The following is a 17,929-nucleotide window of genomic DNA, read 5'->3' on the forward strand; positions in this document are numbered from 1 at the left end:
TTGGACAGTTCCTTTGAGTATGATATAGTGTCCTTCCTCATCTCTTATTATAGTCTTTGGCTTAAAATCTAATTGATCTGATATAAGGATTGCCACTCCTGCTTTCTTCTGATGTCCATTAGCATGGTAAATTCTTTTCCACCCCCTCACTTTAAACCTGGAGGTGTCTTCGGGTTTAAGATGAGTTTCTTGTAGGCAACATATAGATGGGTTTTGTTTTTTGATCCATTCTGATACCCTGTGTCTTTTGATTGGGGCATTTAGCCCATTAACATTCAGGGTAAGTATTGAGAGATATGAATTTAGTGCCATTGTATTGCCTGTAAGGTGACTGTTATTGTATATTGTCTCTGTTTCTTTCTGTTCTACTACTTTGAGGGTCTCTCTTTGCTTAGAGGACCCCTTTCAATATTTCCTGTAGAGCTGGTTTGGTATTTGCAAATTCTTTCAGTTTTTGTTTGTCCTGGAAGCTTTTAATCTCTCCTTCTATTTTCAATGATAGCCTAGTTGGATATAGTATTCTTGGCTGCGTGTTTTTCTCATTTAGTACTCTGAATATATCATGCCAGCTCTTTCTGGCCTGCCAGGTCTCTGTGGATAAGTCTGCTGCCAATCTAATATTTTTACCATTGTACGTTACAGACTTCTTTTCCCGGGCTGCTTTCAGGATCTTTTCTTTGTCACTAAGACTTGTAAATTTTACTATTAGGTGACGGGGTGTGGACCTATTCTTATTGATTTTGAGGGGGGTTCTCTGAACCTCTTGAATTTTGATGCTTGTTCCCTTTGCCATATTGGGGAAATTCTCTCCAATAATTCTCTCCAATATACCTTCTGCTCCCCTCTCTGTTTCCTCTTCTTCTGGAATCCCAATTATTCTAATGTTGTTTCGTCTTATGGTGTCACTTATCTCTCGAATTCTCCCCTCGTGGTCCAGTACCTGTTTGTCCCTCTTTTGCTCAGCTTCTTTATTCTCTGTCATTTGGTCTTCTATATCGCTAATTCTTTCTTCTGCCTCATTTATCCTAGCAGTGAGAGCCTCCATTTTTGATTGCACCTCATTAATAGCTTTTTTGATTTCAACTTGGTTAGATTTTAGTTCTTTTATTTCTCCAGAAAGGGCTTTTATATCTCCCGAGAGGGTTGCTTTAATATCTTCCATGCCTTTTTCAAGCCCGGCTAGAACCTTGAGAATCGTCATTCTGAACTCTGTATCTGACATATTACCAATATCTGTATTGATTAGGTCCCTAGCCTTTGGTACTGCCTCTTGTTCTTTTTTTTGTTGTGAATTTTTCCGCCTTGTCATTTTGTCCAGATAAGAGTTTATGAAGGAGCAAGTAAAATACTAAAAGGGTGGCAACAACCCCAGGAAAATATGCTTTAGCCAAATCAGAAGAGATCCCAAATCGTGAGGGGGGAGAAAGGGGATAAAAATGGGTTCAAAAAGAAAAAAAAAAAAGAAACTATTTAAAAAAAGAAAGCTGATAAAGAAAAAATATAAAAAGAGGAAAAAACATATATATATTAGATAAACTATTTAAAAAACGTTAAAAAAGAAAACGGTAAAAGTTAAAAAAAATTTAGCAGAAGAGAAAAAGAAAAAAAAATTAAATTAACTGCAAGGCTAAAAAATCATGGGGAGAAAGCCATGAGTTCCATGCTTTGCTTTCTTCTCCTCTGGAATTCCGCCGCTCTCCTTGGTATTGAAACTGCACTCCTCCGTAGGTGAACTTGGTCCTGGCTGGGTTTCCCGTTGATCTTCTGGGGAGGGGCCTGTTGTAGTGATTCTCAAGCGTCTTTGCCCCAGGCGGAGTTGCACCGCCCTTACCCGGGGCCGCGCTGAGTAATCCGCTCAGGTTTGCTTTCGGGAGCTTTTGTTCCCTGAGCGCTTTCCGTAGAGTTCCGGAGGACGAGAATGAAGATGGCGGCCTCCCGGTCTCCGGCCTGGAGGCGCCGAGAGCCCGGGGCCCCACTCCTCAGTGTGCCCTCAGAGAACAGCGCCCAATGACTCCCGTCACCCTGGCCTCCGGCCGTGCTCCGAGCTGACCGAGCCTGCGACCGGTTCAAGGCAACCCCGAGCTGAGAGTCACTCCTCGGCTCTGTCTCTGTAGCCGGCTTCCCCGTTCTAATACCGGTAAGCTCTGCGACACTCAGACACCCCCGATCCTTCTGCGACCCTGCGGGACCTGAGGCCGCGCTGTCCCCGCCTGGGCTTCACCCCAGTTAAGCCTCTGGAGCGATGTCCCTCAGCGGAACAGACTTTTAAAAGTCCTGATTTTGCTCCGTTGCTCCGCCGCTCGCCGGGAGCCGGCCCCTCCCCCCGCAGTCTATCTTCCCGTCGCTTTGGATTCACTTCTCCACCAGTCCTACCTTTCAGATAGTGGTTGATTTTCTGTTTCTAGAATTGCTGTTCTTCTTCTCTTCAATCTCCCGTTGGATTTGTAGGTGTTTGCAATCTTTAGATAAGCTATTTAGCTGATATCCCGCTACCCGAAGTAGTCTCAGCCTGCTACTTCTCCTCCATCTTGAGTCTGTGTGATTTATTTTTTAACAGGAATTCTGTGCCTCTTAATCCCTTTCACCTATTTCACCTCCCTGCACCCACCTGTGTGGCAACCACCAGTTTGTTCTCTGTATTTGAGAATAAAATAGACAATATCCTTTGCAATGCTGACTGTCATTCTCACAGACACAGCGTGCAAATGCTGATAACGAGGCATGGGCTGGGGGGTGGCCTTCTGAATAATGAATGAGCACATGCTTGACAGGGTGGGTAGAAGGGTACAGAGGAACTCTTGGCCCACGAGGAAGGGCCTAGATGGATCCTATTAATTGGATCTTTTCAGCCAAATAGCTTTCAGAAATATTCGCAAATCAAAAAGCTAAGAATGAGAGAAAAGAAGCCTGGCACTTGGGGAAGATGTCCACTAGAGACTTATACATTATGAACAAAGGACAAAATGGCTGAGAATAGGAAATGCAAGGAAACCCCATGGTCAGGAAGTCTGGAGGGAAGGGAGGGGGCATCAATGTGAGTAATCAGGAAGTCAGACTGGTCCTTGCAATTGAGCAGACTTCTAAGTTTCATTCTGTAGGACCAGAAAGGGTGATGGCTGTGAGGGGATATGAGGGGACCAGCTTGGGCTGTGTTGAACACCTCCACGGTTATTGAACCCATACAATGTTACATTGGGAATGGAGCCATTATTACCTCAAATTTTTGGTAGAAAAACTAATGTTCAAAGGTGGAAGGTGACTTGTCCGAGGTCTCAGAGGCATTAAGTATTAGATCTGGGAGCCAAAGCCCATTCCTACTTCAGGATAACATCATAGCTTAGGGCCACATGGTAGAAGGCAGCGTGGGAGCTGAGGGTGATGGAAAGAGAGGAGCTCAGGAGTCTCACACACCATACTCTCACACCTTCCCTTCTTCTGCACCACTTTCTGCCTCCTCTTCCTCCCAAAAAAGCAAACAAATGCTCCCAATGCTGGTGCATGCAAGTTTTTCAAATCATGTCAACTCTTTCAAGGCATTAGCTCCCTAGTTTAGAGGAGCATGGCAGAGTCAGCTCCATCACAGACTTAGTCCTCAAAAGAGTCCTCAAAAGAGCAAACCAATTACCTAAATGTTGAAGAATCAAGGTTTTTCACCTCAGGGAGGGCCGTCATTTATAGAGCTATGACTACCTGTTGGGCACTGCACAGGTTACTTAACATATTTCTCTTTAATTCGTTAGTTAAGAAATAAATCAGGGGTGCCTGGGTGGCTCAGTGGGTTAAAGCCACTGCCTTCGGCTCAGGTCATGATCCCAGGGTCCTGGGATCCAGCCCCGCATTGCTCTCTGCTCAGCAGGGTGCCTGGTTCCCTTCTCTCTCTCTGCCTGCCTCTCTGCCTACTTGTGATCTCTGTCTGTCAAATAAATAAATAGAATCTTTAAAAAAAAAAAAAAAAAAACAGAAGAAGAAATAAATCATAAGCCCAGTCCACACAAGGAAGTGGAAGCAAGGGTGGAATGGAGATCTAGCAACTTCTAAAGCCCCAGACTTTAAATACAGCATTTGCTACCTCCCCTGGGTGCCTGAGGCATGTCAGGACGCTCCCCTGGGAGCGCCAAGCTTTGCAGCAGCCACAGCCTCTACCTCAGAGAAGAGCCAGACAAGCCAGAGCTTTCTAGTCTGAGGCAGAGGCTGAAGTCACATCTGCCCTCCCGGAGAAAAAAGGAAACTAAAGTTCTCCTTATGCAGTTGTGTAAATATGCATTGTAATTAACCAAATATAAGACACCATCCAATGGAAGAGTCACCATTTTTGTGTACCCCAAAGAAAGAAAAAAAAAGACATCAACATACCACCTTCAACTATGTTAAAATGTAAACAAAATCAGTGTATCTTAGAATTAATAAAATGTTTACTATGCCCGGCAACTCAGTTTTATGAAATGTCCATGAGGATCAGTAACCGTAATTACATTTTAAAAAAACAAAGTAGATGCCAGTTTTTTAAAGGATTTTTAAAGTATTTTATAGAAAATTTCAAGCAGGCCAAGGTGACTACTGCAATTTTGTTGATTTTTATCTTTAAAGTTAATGAACTATATGTGGTGTATGAAGTTTCTTTAAGATAAGCTGCATGCCCCTTTATCAAATGTTATCAGCAGATTCAATATTATTATTATAATAATATAATGTAATATTACCTTATATCCAGCCTGTAATATTAAAGCATGCGTGAATATTACCTCAATGTGAGAGCTAATTTCTTTACCAGGTCAGCTAAACTGTTGTCCCATTTTGTCTAATACTACTAGATGCCTACTGTGTGCAAATCTTTAATAATTTGTGTGGCTTAAACATTTCCTTATAAAAGTGTTTCCTTCAAAAATTCCACCTTCAGTTTTTTTTTAAGAAAATCTAAGGAGGTTTTCATTCATACTTCTAAGTCACAATTCTCTCTGAGCCTCTCTTAAGTCTCTTAATCTCACTCCCAATTTAGAAACTGCTGTACTTGGTCTGCTTTGCATAAACTATATAATCCATATTTGATGTTTCTTTTATGAGAATGGAATTTTTCAGTACAACTGCTGATAGATTTGATTTTTCCTCCTTATTTCCACAGTCACAAAGTACTCACTTCATATTATCTTTTAGGACATAATGTATTATTATGCTCCAAAATCTATAAAAATCAATAAGATAAAAGTTGAAATGTGAAAAGATACAAATGCTACAATCCCATTTAAAGTCACAAATAATCTACCTGAAGGATTGCCACTGGCATACTAATAGAGCCTATAACTCGAGGGAGCTTTATATCATGGCGGCTTTTACCGAGTATTAGCATATGCTTAATGAGAGCCTTGAGCTGCTGAAAAATTCTCTCTGTAACACACTTTACTTTGAAAGCATAAGATCATACAAACTATAAAAGTATGTGCAGGTATATCCCCCAAGTGCCGTTACCTTCCGTTCAAAAAGTCAAAAATAGTGTTCTTTCTTTTTCTGCTAAGGAGGCTATGAATCACTCACTTACCAGAAGAAAGTTCCCTATACTGTCAACCGTCCCTTCTATTGGGTTAAATCAAACTAATTAATTCCTGGTTTTACCAAAAGAAAAGAAAGAAAAAAAAAAACCCAAAAGCTCAACAAGTATTCATAACTGTCTGAAAGCAAATTTTTAACTCTAGATGAGTAGAATTTGAATAGTTACCTTTAATTAAGGAAAAAATTATTATGAACCACCCCAGGACTTACAAAATTAATTAGGGAAAAAAAAACCAATTCTTAAAGTCAGAAAATTATGAAGAATGTAAGTTATCCCAATGTCTCTCAAATAATTATCTATCATGGATCCAGATAAAACCTGCTTTAATTATAACAGGCAATTATGTAATGCAGCTGTTTGCATTTTCCAGCTGATTGGAATCATGTAACGTCAGAGCTAGAAGACACTCCTCTCTTTATAAGTGAAACTAAAGCCTGAACAGCTAAAGTTGCAATGAAGAAGAGGCCAATTGGAGCCCAAAGTCAAGGTCTCTTGATTTTGTAGTTCATTGTGTCCCTGCCTCAATGACAGTAGATTCAAGGGACCAAAGAGAATGGTTCGCGAGAGAAGAGGAAATAAAATGGAATCTGGAGAACAAAACCAAAATTTACATTAAGTCTTGGGATCCTCTTCTTTATTACCTTATGGAAAATGGCGGATTTATTTCCCTTGATTAGAAATACACGCTTAAATAAAAGTAGCCAGGGACCTCGTGTCTAGTTTCTGAGAACACAAAGGACTTCCCAGCAAAGCTACAAATAGACTAGAAAGTTAAACCAAAGTGTACATACAAATGCACTTACGTCTACATGAAGCCAGAGGCCGTGTCTCTCACAGATGTCTGCTATTTCATCCAGAGGATCAAAGGCTCCCAAAACAGTTGTACCAGACGTGGCACAGACGAGAAATGGAGCTGCTCCCTGTGAGGAGGACCCACACACAAGAACCATCAGCATTAGCACTAAGTTTGTCCTGTAATAGGTGGATAAACATAACGGTTAAGCAGCCAGAAATTTATCTGGTTCCTTTGGAGGTAATGACTCAGATAGGGTGTTTTTCAGCTTCTCCACAATATGGCCGCTTGTCTATTCCAAGTGGTCTAGGAAACCTAGACAATGCTGTGACAAGAGTCCTTTGTCCCAACTCCATATGCACTGTTAACTGATTTTGCTTTCATTTTCTTCCTGATGTGTTTTCTGTTCTTTATATTTCTCACATACAAAGTGAGTAACCTCCGCTGCAATGACAAAATGGCCTTCTGTGTGATTCCTACCTCCTTTTGGGGGTGATTCACTGAGGCCTGAGCGCCAGCATTGTTACACCTCTGCGAAATAAAAGCAAGGATGATTGGAAAATAAACAGCTCCAGGTGCAAACCGTGGAGGCCTGTTTGCCTGTCTCCTTAACAGGTAAGTGCAGTTACAAAACAAAGAGAATGATAAGTACAAATTGACATTAAACTGGGATAGTGTAACCTCATTGGGATACACTCTGCAAAATGGTACCCCAACAGAGAAATCCATTAGAATGTTCTAGAAAAGAGAACCTGCATCACTCCTACCATGATTCTGCCTCTTCACACAGCTGATGGCTGGAGCTTATAAAGTGCACAGGTGCCAGAGGGCAATGGAGGTGAAGGGTGGGGGAGAAGGGATACTGTGGGAACACACAGAGGTGGACGGTAATTCCGGCCAAGCTAGCCAAGCACCTTGGCCCCCGTAAGAAACTTTATAGCAGCCAGGTAGATGGAAGTACATGAGATTGCTTGCCCACAGATTTGCCCCAGTATGTCAGCAAAGATGCATTGCTCACCGTGGAAGTGCCTTGGAGCAACAATTTGCAGATGAAGGTAGAGGTGGGGGAAGGGATGAGAATCCTAAGACTCTAGAGCCCTTGAGGACTAAGTGACAAGAACGTTCCCTGCCTATAAAAGTCATTTTACCTTCCATTTAAGATGGAGTCATTTTGTTCTCTCAGTTTTATTTTAAAGCGCAGTTGTTCTTGCAATATATTTTTATGTCCCACTTAATGCCAGAAGTTATTCCTTTTGAACCAGACTCCTTCCCATTTAGCTGACCTTTGACAGAAAGAAGTTATTTCTCAGTGGAATGTGGGGCAGAGCAAAGACACTTGGGCCCCATCTTTAAATCAAGATGCACAGGAAACAAAGCGACAGTACCCAGTGAATCCATTTGCCTTCTGGGGAGATGGTTGTGACCTATGGAATCCAGTCCACCGGAACCTGTTAAAGCAGGGCCAGTGGGTGGATAGAGCTCCTGGGGAACCACCTGCTTTGGGAATTCTTCCCTGTATTCAACTGTCCACAGATTACATCTTTATCATGCAAGCAACCAAAATAAAATGAGACTGGATTTACAGCAATCATTAAAAGGAAGAGAAAAAGCAATTTCCTAAAAACATGGAAGGTGTCTTTAATGTTTGGACTGTTCCTCGTAAACGATGTGACACCTTGGTGGTGGTGAGAAAATACTTTTGCAAGCTATTATAGCTTATTAATGAGTTTTCCTCACCTTTTTAACAATCTAGCTATAAATATCAGGCCTCAGAAATCAAACTTTTGCGATCTGGATTTAACCTTCCAATTTTTTTTTCCCTTTTAGTATCTCCTGCTATTAATGAGAAAATTCAGTGGAAACAGTATTGATTGTGGGCTGCTGATGAGCTGTATTCCCTAAGAAAGTTTGTCATCTGAAACACTCATACACAAAAGTACTTTCAAACATTCAGTGGTTATACGAGTCTGATCTTTTCATGAGATCTTTAGAATCTCTGAAGCTTCCGTGGTTTTCACCATCTTTGGAATGGCATCAAGTAAAGGTCACTGCTCAACAGATTTTTAATGGATTGCGCTGGGCCAGGGAACTGAATCACAGCAGAAAAAAAAAAATTGATGTACTATCCCCACATCTATAACAATATGAGTTCAAAGCTTGAAACAAAAGAGCTAGGTCTGAAACTACTGGAAAAAAAAAAAAAGCAAAACAAAAACAAAACTTAATCACCAGGTATTATCTCAGTACAGATGCAAGATCTGTCCTTGGAAAATCCAGGCTCAAGTTTTAACTAACTTGAAAGAACACTGAGGAGACTCCATGTCCCTACTTTTAAATGTGCCTAGAGCAATTTTCACTTTTTCAAAACTTCTCTTTTCAAGTTCTCAACTTCATGATATGTCAGTTTCATGGTCTTTCATTGTCAAAACAAACAAACATTTGAACAATGAAAATAACAATGACTGCAGCGGAATAAAACCCATCAAATATGCTAGATTATCCCTAATGATTCTAAAAAAGAAAAATGGTTTTGGCTATCTTTAGGAGATGCTAGGCAACTAACGCACTATTCTGAAAACTGGTACACAAGCGGGAAGAATCAAACATTTATCCTGCCCTGGTTGTGCAAACAGTTTCCCTCGGGAAACCAAGTAAGAATGAGGGAAACTTTTCCTTTACGGTTGTAAGCCTACCAATAAATTAAGGAGGAATGAGAGAACAAATGAGAACATCACCTAATTAAATAATGAGTCTAGACGATGATCATCAATGGGAGCAAAATTCATGAGGTAAGAGGTTGATGCGGAGCTCTGTAACAGATGGACCCATAATGCCAGAACCAACGCAAAACGAGATAGGAGATGTATCCTGAGTAAAGGACAGAAAGCCACCTGTGAGGCCTTCCTGAGTCTCAAGATCCTACTGCCAAATTACAGGAAATCCAGAGAACAGATGAGGTGTACAGTGGAGGGAGCACCTAGATTCTCAAATTCTTGACATAATCTATGAAATCTACAATGTGGAAAACTCGACAGCATAAAAGACTTGGTTTCTTTAACAGATCAATTGCAGGGAGAGAAAAAAAGGAGGCGGGAGAAGCTACAGATCAGAAAAGATTGGTGTGATGAATCAACCAAACGCAACATATGGACCTTGAATTTTTAATTGAAACAAGCCAACTATTAAAAAAAAGCAGTAGGAAAATTTTAATATAGAATGAAAATTTGATGATACTAAGAATTTATTTCTTGTAATGGTGTGTGGGTTTTTTTTTTAAATAAAGAGAGTACATACCTTTTGACAGATATACTGAACTATTTATAGATCAGACAGTATGATGTGTGAGATTGGCTTCAAACTAATCTAGTGGTGGTGGGAGGGGATGGGGTATAGACAGAACAGAGCAGAAGCTCAGTTACTGAAGTTGCATGATGGGTATATAGAGGTTCATTATATTGGTTTTTATATATTTGAAATTTTCCAAGATGAAAAGATCATAATTCAAGAAGGACAGAAAGAGAGAAAAAGAGAGGGGGGCGAGAGGAAGGAATCATATGAACCATACAGAAAGAACAATAAAAACTTCCTCCCCACCCATGGCCACCAATAAGAATTCATGACATAAACAAAGTTCCCTTTGATAGGAATTTCTGTAGAAGATAAAACCAGAAAAAAAAAGAGATAAAGTTAGAACACGATATCCGTGGTTCACAGCAGAACAAACAGGTTATAACAGAATTTTACCCAAGAATGAATGAAATCTGATAATCTGTCTCACCAGACAGCTTTCAAATCCTCTCATCATTGGAATGTTAAAAAAAAAAAGAAAGAGAAAAAAGATAAGTATAGATCTAAAGACACACAACTGAAGCCAGTACACCTGTAATAAAGGCAGAATTTTTAAGTACAGAATTTCAAACCAGATACAGTGAACTGGCATGCTCTGGTGACAAGGTGATTTTTATGAAAAATTAAAAAACATAAAGACTAAAATAGCAGAAATGTATTAAAACAAAAAATAAAAATAAAAGAGTCTATCCTTCTTAGGGTGTGAAATCCTGTAAGGAGAATATACTTCCGGGGGCCTGGGTTGTTCAGTCAGTTAAGCATATGGCCTTGATTCAGGTCATGAACCCAGGGTCCTGGATCAAGTCATGCATCAGGCTCCCTGCTCAGCGGGGAGTCTGCTTCTCCCTCTGTCCACCTCTCCCCCTGCTTGTATTCTCTTTCTCTCTCTCACTCTCTCATATATATATATATATATATATATATATATATATATATATATATATTTTTTTTTTTTTTTTTTTAGGGAGAAATATACTTCTATCCCAGCTCAAAACTGGGATTTTCAGTTTTCAGCAGTTTTAGCAGTTTCACACCCAACTCTGTTGCTACCTACTAGAAACCTGTGCGGAATAGTCTGATGCTCCAAAACCTGTGGAGGAATAGTCTGATGCTCCAAAAGCAGTGAGAGCTGTGGTGGGATTGGAGGGAAGCAGTAAAGCAGGCGCACCTAATCCAGCAGGCTTTTGGTCCAAGAATCAAGATGGCTGCCACCAAAGCAATGGCGCACCCACAAGCAGATGTCGGGGCCTGCCTTGGCTGGAGTATAGCAGGTAGGTGGGGCAAGACCTTGCCTCCCCCACCAATGGACATGCCAGCTTTACTATATCGTGGTAGCTATGGAAGAGCAGACATTCTGTCAGAGATGACATACTAGACACAGACCCAAGACAGGATGATGGTTTCTGTGATGGACTTTGGGTGGAAGCAACCTGGAGCATAGATTGATCAGAAATTGAGAGCATTTTGAACGCGACCCAGAGACAATTGGCCTGACCTCCAGAACTCTCAGCCCAGTGTTAGGTAAGGAAGTGGATACAGGCGCCCTGCTGGAGAGGCTGGGCTCATCTTTTAAAGCTAATTCTAGGCAAGAATTGGGAATATGGTGATGTCAGTGTTTTAATAGGCTCCAGCCACCTGGGAATGAGAACATCTGAGAAACTGCACAGAACATGGAGAGCCAAGCACCTGGAAATAGAACATCTGTAAATGAGTTTCCCTATTTTAATTCTAACAGGCTCTCTTCTCTCTCCCACACACAGAAACGGGTCTGGCTGCTTGCATTCCTTCCCTTATGTCCAGATGCATGCCTACTTTTTTCTTCCCCTCTCTTTCTCCCCTCTCACCTCTTTGCTGGCTTGCCAGATTTGCCTCTCCAGTTCCGCAGGTATCATTTTACCTCTAGGAGACACAGATTTGAGGCACTCAGTTATGTTTAGTCGTGAACAGACACTGGTACTGTTTTTTTAAAAAGTATGAATTCCCCCTCCGCCCACCAGGCTTCCGGATCCTGTCCCCATTACCTTCCATCTGTTTCCACAAAGCAAACATTTTCTGTACCAATCCCAAGAAAGGAGGCTGCTTTCTTCATAGAGTAATGACACTAAATTAAAAGGGACAAGGGGGAAAAGGAAAACATGAATACAAAGCTTGAAAAAACTACTGCTTATTATCTAAAGTCATATGGCTAAGCCCAATCTTTGGAACGTTTTTGCATAAAAGAAAAAGAAAGTAATAATTCAAATGAGCTCCTTAACATACCAGTTGAAAACACTGACTTTGGTTGGGCTCAGAGAGACCAGGCTTTAATTTCACGTTTTCCCCCTGTTGCAGCTATGGAATCTTGAGAAATAATGTACACTCTCCAAGCCTCAATTTGCTAATTGGAGGTGGGTGTGTCGGGGCCTAGTCCATCTGCTTTTCATAGAATTAAATGGGTTAATGTACGGAAAGGGCTTAGCACAGAGTCTGGCCTAGGGAACAAACATGGCCCCTGGAGGCTGTTGTTTTTCCCTAACATTGAGAGAAGTTTTCTCCTGATGCTACTAATAAGATTCACCATTAATGGAAACAGAAGCTAGTCCACTGCTGACTCAAAACCCTCCAAGGAGGGAGCGAGACTCCATCTCAAAATTTGCAGTCGCAAACTACAGAAGAATTTAATTATTTTCAAGAGCGAATAATGGGTTATAAATGCTGATCAGACACTTGACCGATCTTATTTAATACTGAATGTTAGACTGAAATTAGACACAGAGGAAGGTGGCTAAAATTGTAATAACAAAAGTAATAATAATTTATGGGCACCTTACTTAATGCAGCCCTGGCATGAACAGGAGGCTAATAGAAGGTTTTGGAATTAGGTCTGGTTTAGTTTTTACTGGAAACGGTAGTATATGCCTGAGATTTTAGGGCCTTTTCTTCTCTACTACATAAAGCCTATAAAATAATTAGCATTCAAACATTGGAGATGCCACTCTTTATACATCAGTGTGGACAGGTGGTCAATTAATTCTTTCTCGTGCCAGAAAAATGAAGGTGCTAAAGGACATTATTGTACCAAAAACCCTTAGTAATTTAATTTGTAGGTATGAATACATTAAGAGAGTAGAGTCATGCCTTCACACTTAACTTGATATATTCCCTCAAATGTGGTAACTTTTTTTCTTCTTTTGTCAAGAGAGTTTTATTAGAAGCTCTTTTTTTTTTAACTGTGTAAAAATAAATGCAGAAGTAATACCATCAGGAAAAATGAAACCATCCTAAATAATTAATTTCAAGTATCAAATAGGACACGGCCAAATGCCTGTAGGATGCATTCATTCCAAGTTGGTACAAGAACATATGCATATTGAGGAGTAATCGTGTACATGAAAATGTAATTAGTTCTCTACTTGCTACATCAGCCCACCATAGCTAGGGTGACATTGCCAAGGTGAATTATTTCTCACCAGAGACTTGGACTTCAACAATCAACTATTGATCTCACAGTGAGAAGTAGTAGCCTATCCCACTGGCATCTGTCATTAAGGAAAAGCACATTGCTTAGACATGGAAAACAGCAAAGTGTCCCCAACCAATGGGTCTGCTGAATTTAAAAACCAGTAATCTCATGAAAAAGTAGCCTCAGTGAAGCTGTCTTTGGTTACCTCAGGGCAAAGTAGAGTCCAATGTCAATCTCAAATGGATAGGGACAGATTAAAAAAAAAAAAATGTGTGCAAAACTGAAGTCTAAATATCTAAAGGCATCAGAGGGGAAAAGAGCCCTGGAGGAGAGAAAAAGAAGAAGAAGAAAAGAAAGAAGGTAATGTTTCAGATGTGCTGAGTAGTTTCAAGGAGAGAAATAACCTAGAAAACCGGAGTTCAGAAGCAATGGCTGCCTTTCGAAACAAATGGTGTTTGCTCCCATCTCTGGCAAAAGATAAGTCAGTTGTTCATTCTAAGACCCAGTCTTCCCCCGACGGGTTTCATTCGTCTACAGAAGACACAAACATTTCAGTGGGAATTTATTCCTATGACCATGAAACGGCAAGTGCCTCTTTGAAAGACAGACGTGCACTGATATTTTCCTTTCCGGTTCCTGCAAGGATTTTTTCTGTGACCTTGGGTTTCCCAGGGAACCATGGCTTTCCCCTCCCGTAGACAGTGTGCTGGGCACTTGGACTAATCTGACGCTCAAATGAGCTCCAGGTGGTGTGGAAACCAGGGTCTGTGAGTGTACCCTGTCAGGGAGTGAAGAAAAGGAATGCAGTCCAGGGACCTCTCCAAGAGCACACAGCTGGCTCTGTTCCCAAAGCAGATGGGCTACTCTATGCTCGGCCTGAGGTCCTAAAAAGCACCTGCTCACTGGTGAAGAACACCCCCATTAGCATCCAAACTCCGGTCAGACTCGCCGAGACAGAAGGGCCACAAACAGGGTGAGTGAATGAGGTATTCGAGGAGGCACGACCTTGAGAACTGTACCCTGGTCTCTCCCACCCCATCCCAGCCTCCATCCTGTTAGAGGGGAACTAGGCCAATTGCTGGCTGGCCTGGGACGTCAGGGTTTCTCTTCTCCCTTCGCTTTTTAGTAGCAGACCATGATCACTACTTTATGCTGATTCTCAAAATAACTTGAATTCTAAACTACAATTTCTTTAAATTCAAGGAATTCATATTTAACTGCTAATTAAGCCACAGATTATTACTTTTATTACTTTTCTCCAAAGTCCCTTTTCTTTTTGGTTCCTACTCAGACTGGGGAGGTTACTGTGGATACACAGACAGCGTAGGGAGCTCTAGCATGATGTTCCAAGTCTCCGTGGACGGTTAAATTATAATCAAAACCTCAAGCATGCAAATACACCCCCAGTGGTAAGGGCAGATACTCTGTGTTTGATGGTACAAGTCGGGGATGCAGTGGTTACTCTAGAAGCCACCCAAAAACAGGGGAAAAAAAAAAGGCCACACAATAAATAGTACTGGAAAACAACCACAGGGTCATTGCCAACAACTAAGAGCAAATAAGGGAGGCATAGCAAAAAGCCTAACAGGGTTTAAGACCACTGAAGAAACACAACCTTCTAAAATTCTTTTTTTTTTTTAATTTTAACCAATGAGTTGATTTGTTGTAATAAGTGATGAAGGTGATTGCCAAAATAGTAATGAAAATAATGCAAATATTATGACCTCCATCTCTTTACCAGAGCAGGAAAAGGAATGAACAAGGTAGAGTCTGGATGAATGGGGTAAAAATCTGTATTTGGAGCTATAGTGCGTTCGAAGATATGGAGTTTCTCTGTGGCAGTCACATTGTTACGAGCTGAATGCTTATGTTCCCTCAAAATTCATGTGTTTAATCCCTAACGCCCAATGTGATGGGATTAGGTTGGCATGAGGTCACAAGGGTGAGACTGTCATAGGATTACTGCCCTAATAGGGGGAGAAGATAGAGACCTCAGCATCTGTCCACAATCAGGAGCTGAGGAAAGGCCACATGAGCACACAGTGGTCCCCAAACCAGGAAGCAGGCTCCCACCAGATACCAAATCTACCACCATCTTGAACTTGAACTTTCCAGCCTCCAGAAAAAATGAGGAATAAGCGTCAGCTGTTTAAGACAGTTGGTCTATGATATTTTGTTACCATGGCTCAAGTAAATCAAGATGTTCTTGGTTTTCTGGCTCCATCTTCTGCTGCCATGTTACCCAGGCTTATATTTTACCTCTTTTTGCACATATATCTCCACTGGAGATTAAAAAAATAAAACTAGCTCTGTTTTTCCGACTGCGTGAGGTTTCAGTTTCTTTACACTCCCCATTTACCATCTACACCTATGTCTCTGATCTCTCCCAGGCATGATCTTTATTCTAGGCTCCCATAGAATTCTTTCCCTCTTCCCAGAGCGATTATTCCAGAAAAGACCACTAGTGAATTTTAAAACAAAGAATGAAGAAGACAAAAGGAAAAGCACTGAGCTGATAGCAGGGGACCTCCTGAATCAGCTTTCACAGGCAAGGGAGGTACAATTCAAAAGAAGGGATTTTGCATTTCGGATATGGGGCTTCCTCCAATTGAAAGTTTGGAGCCCAGAAACGGAAACTCCGCAACAATCCCAAGGGACGAAGTGTTCTCCCCAGATGTCCCCATTCCCAAACATTCTTCGCTTGCTCCAGAAGAAGTTTTCAAAAAGAAGGGCCTTGGGTGGCTGAGTTAGGAATCTCAGTTTAGATGATTCCTTCTAGACGCTGGCTCACACTCAGCGCCCTCTTGGCACGTGGCATTGGACTAACCAGAACAAGGGTCAGCCAGGACAGGTGGAAAACATGGGAGGGATGGCCAGGTTTTCTTCCACTGTCCAAGTCTTCGTCCACAATTTACCCTTTGGCAATAATAATAAAGGAAATCATGCTCTTTAAAGAAAATGACAGATACAGGAAAGCTGGAAATGACAGAACTTTTAGAGTTTGCCAGCCTCGTGTGTTTCACAGGTGACCCTGGATTATCACAGAAGGTAGGGAAGCTAAACTCTTCCTGCCAGGAATGGGGGGCGGAAGCAGTGGTGGGATGGACAGAGGCACCCACTGAGATTGCACAAGAAGAAAAAAGGGAAAAAAGACTCTCTTTCAGATAAGACTACTTCAACTGTGCTATCTATTCTACCCACATTATGATAGCTCAGTAATTCTCCTCCTCCTAAGAAAACTAGCTATCATTTTTGTGTATCTATAATGTGCCAGCTGCTACTCTCCAACTTTCCATGCATTAGCTCATTCAGTCTCTGCAACAACCCACTTAGCCATGACTACTAAGCTCATGTGACTGGCTGCTGGGTGGCTATCATGGCCCCAAATGGTTCCTTTCTCCCTGTGTTCATGCCCTTTGCCAGAGGACTTCACAGCAAGTCTACCTATGAGATAAAGTCGGTTTCTCTACTTCTTGGATCTTTGCTCATTGACACCACTTGCTTCACTGAGGAAATGAGGTAGAAATGACGATGTGCCAGCTCTGAGCCCAGACTCAAGAGGATCAGTGGGTGTCCATATTGTTTTTCCCATGGACCCCCACCATGACTACACACCTGGACCAGCCTGCTGGAGGATGAGAGACAAGCAGAGGGAACTCACTGGATTCATCCCTATCGGGGCCACTTCCACCTCAGCCATTGGGCAGCTGACACCAGATACATAATGGAGCCCCACCAAGAGAGGCAGAACTGTCCTGGCTATCCCAAGACTTGTAAGCAATGATATCTAGCTCTAGTTGGACACCACTGGGCTTTGGGGTAATTTGTTAGAGACCACAGTTAACTGCTACTTATTTTAACAAATTGGGAAACTGAGGCACAGAGGAGTTAATTAACTTACCCAGGGTCACTCAGCTAATTAGTAGGGGAGACAAGAACTGAATGCAGGCAGCTTAGCTCAAAGCCGATGTACTTACCCACAATCAGACCTCCTACAGTGAGGAGAAAAAGGACATAGAGGATTGTGGCAACATGCAATGTGGGGGGTGGGGGGCGTGTGTGTGATGTTCACTATTTCAGAATAGCTCCCTTTCCTCTTGAAAACCTTTGTGTTAGTCATTCAAAGCAATCGGTTTTTATAAGGAAATGTGAGTCTACTGACAGAGTTAAACGATCATCTAAGTTTTAATAAATAAGGCACTCAAAGAAGAGATTCTCAGAAAGAGGTAGCAGTTTCAAATTGAATGTTCTCTTTTTTCAAAGAAAAATGTTATAGACTATAAATTTTTAAATAAAGATGATGTACAAAATTGAGTGGTCAGGGGTTACAACATCAAACTCATCAGAATTTCCTTTGGAATGAAATATGACGTTATACTTAGGCATATTAGTCATACACGGATAGGATAAAAGCATATCAGAAGACCCAAACAAACAAACCCCCTTAAATAATACATTCTCATAAAATCTGTATCTGATATCAAAAATAATTTTTTACCTCTGCTGATGTGAAAAGGATTAATCTTGGCAACCCAGACAGCCCCTTTTCCTTAATCTCAGGACAATATTTGTATCTAGCTAAATTCATTGCATACATATTGGACACTGAACCACCTGCAAAAAACAAAATTGAAATGGCATATTTATAGCATGAAAGTATAGCTCCCTAAGTGCCAACCACAGGGGAAGATGTGAATGGCTATGGCTGCTCTAGCTTAATGACAGATCCCCGGAAATCATCTGAGCCCCATGCCCGACCCATGACTCTTACCCACTTCCTAACCCCCAATTACAGCAATTT

At 41.4% G+C, this 17,929-nt stretch overlaps 1 protein-coding gene across 3 annotated transcripts in view; it reads right to left on the reverse strand.

Moving 5' to 3' along the window:
* Positions 1 to 17,929, reverse strand: part of GADL1 (glutamate decarboxylase like 1) — a 182,390-nt gene that overhangs the window by 119,972 nt on the left and 44,489 nt on the right. For all 3 annotated transcript variants that reach the window (XR_007128906.1, XR_007128908.1, XM_047738962.1), the window contains exons 6-9: positions 17,627 to 17,742; positions 11,708 to 11,787; positions 11,531 to 11,585; positions 6,349 to 6,465 (exon numbers count right to left, since the gene is read on the reverse strand). Coding sequence is in view for 1 of the 3 variants with exons in the window: in XM_047738962.1 (XP_047594918.1) it covers positions 6,349 to 6,465; positions 11,531 to 11,585; positions 11,708 to 11,787; positions 17,627 to 17,742 (368 nt within the window). In the remaining 2 variants the exon portion in view is untranslated. The remainder of the gene's footprint in view (positions 1 to 6,348; positions 6,466 to 11,530; positions 11,586 to 11,707; positions 11,788 to 17,626; positions 17,743 to 17,929) is intronic.

This window comes from Lutra lutra, chromosome 1 (assembly GCF_902655055.1).
Source record: "Lutra lutra chromosome 1, mLutLut1.2, whole genome shotgun sequence".
In the NCBI taxonomy this organism is placed as follows: domain Eukaryota; kingdom Metazoa; phylum Chordata; class Mammalia; order Carnivora; family Mustelidae; genus Lutra; species Lutra lutra.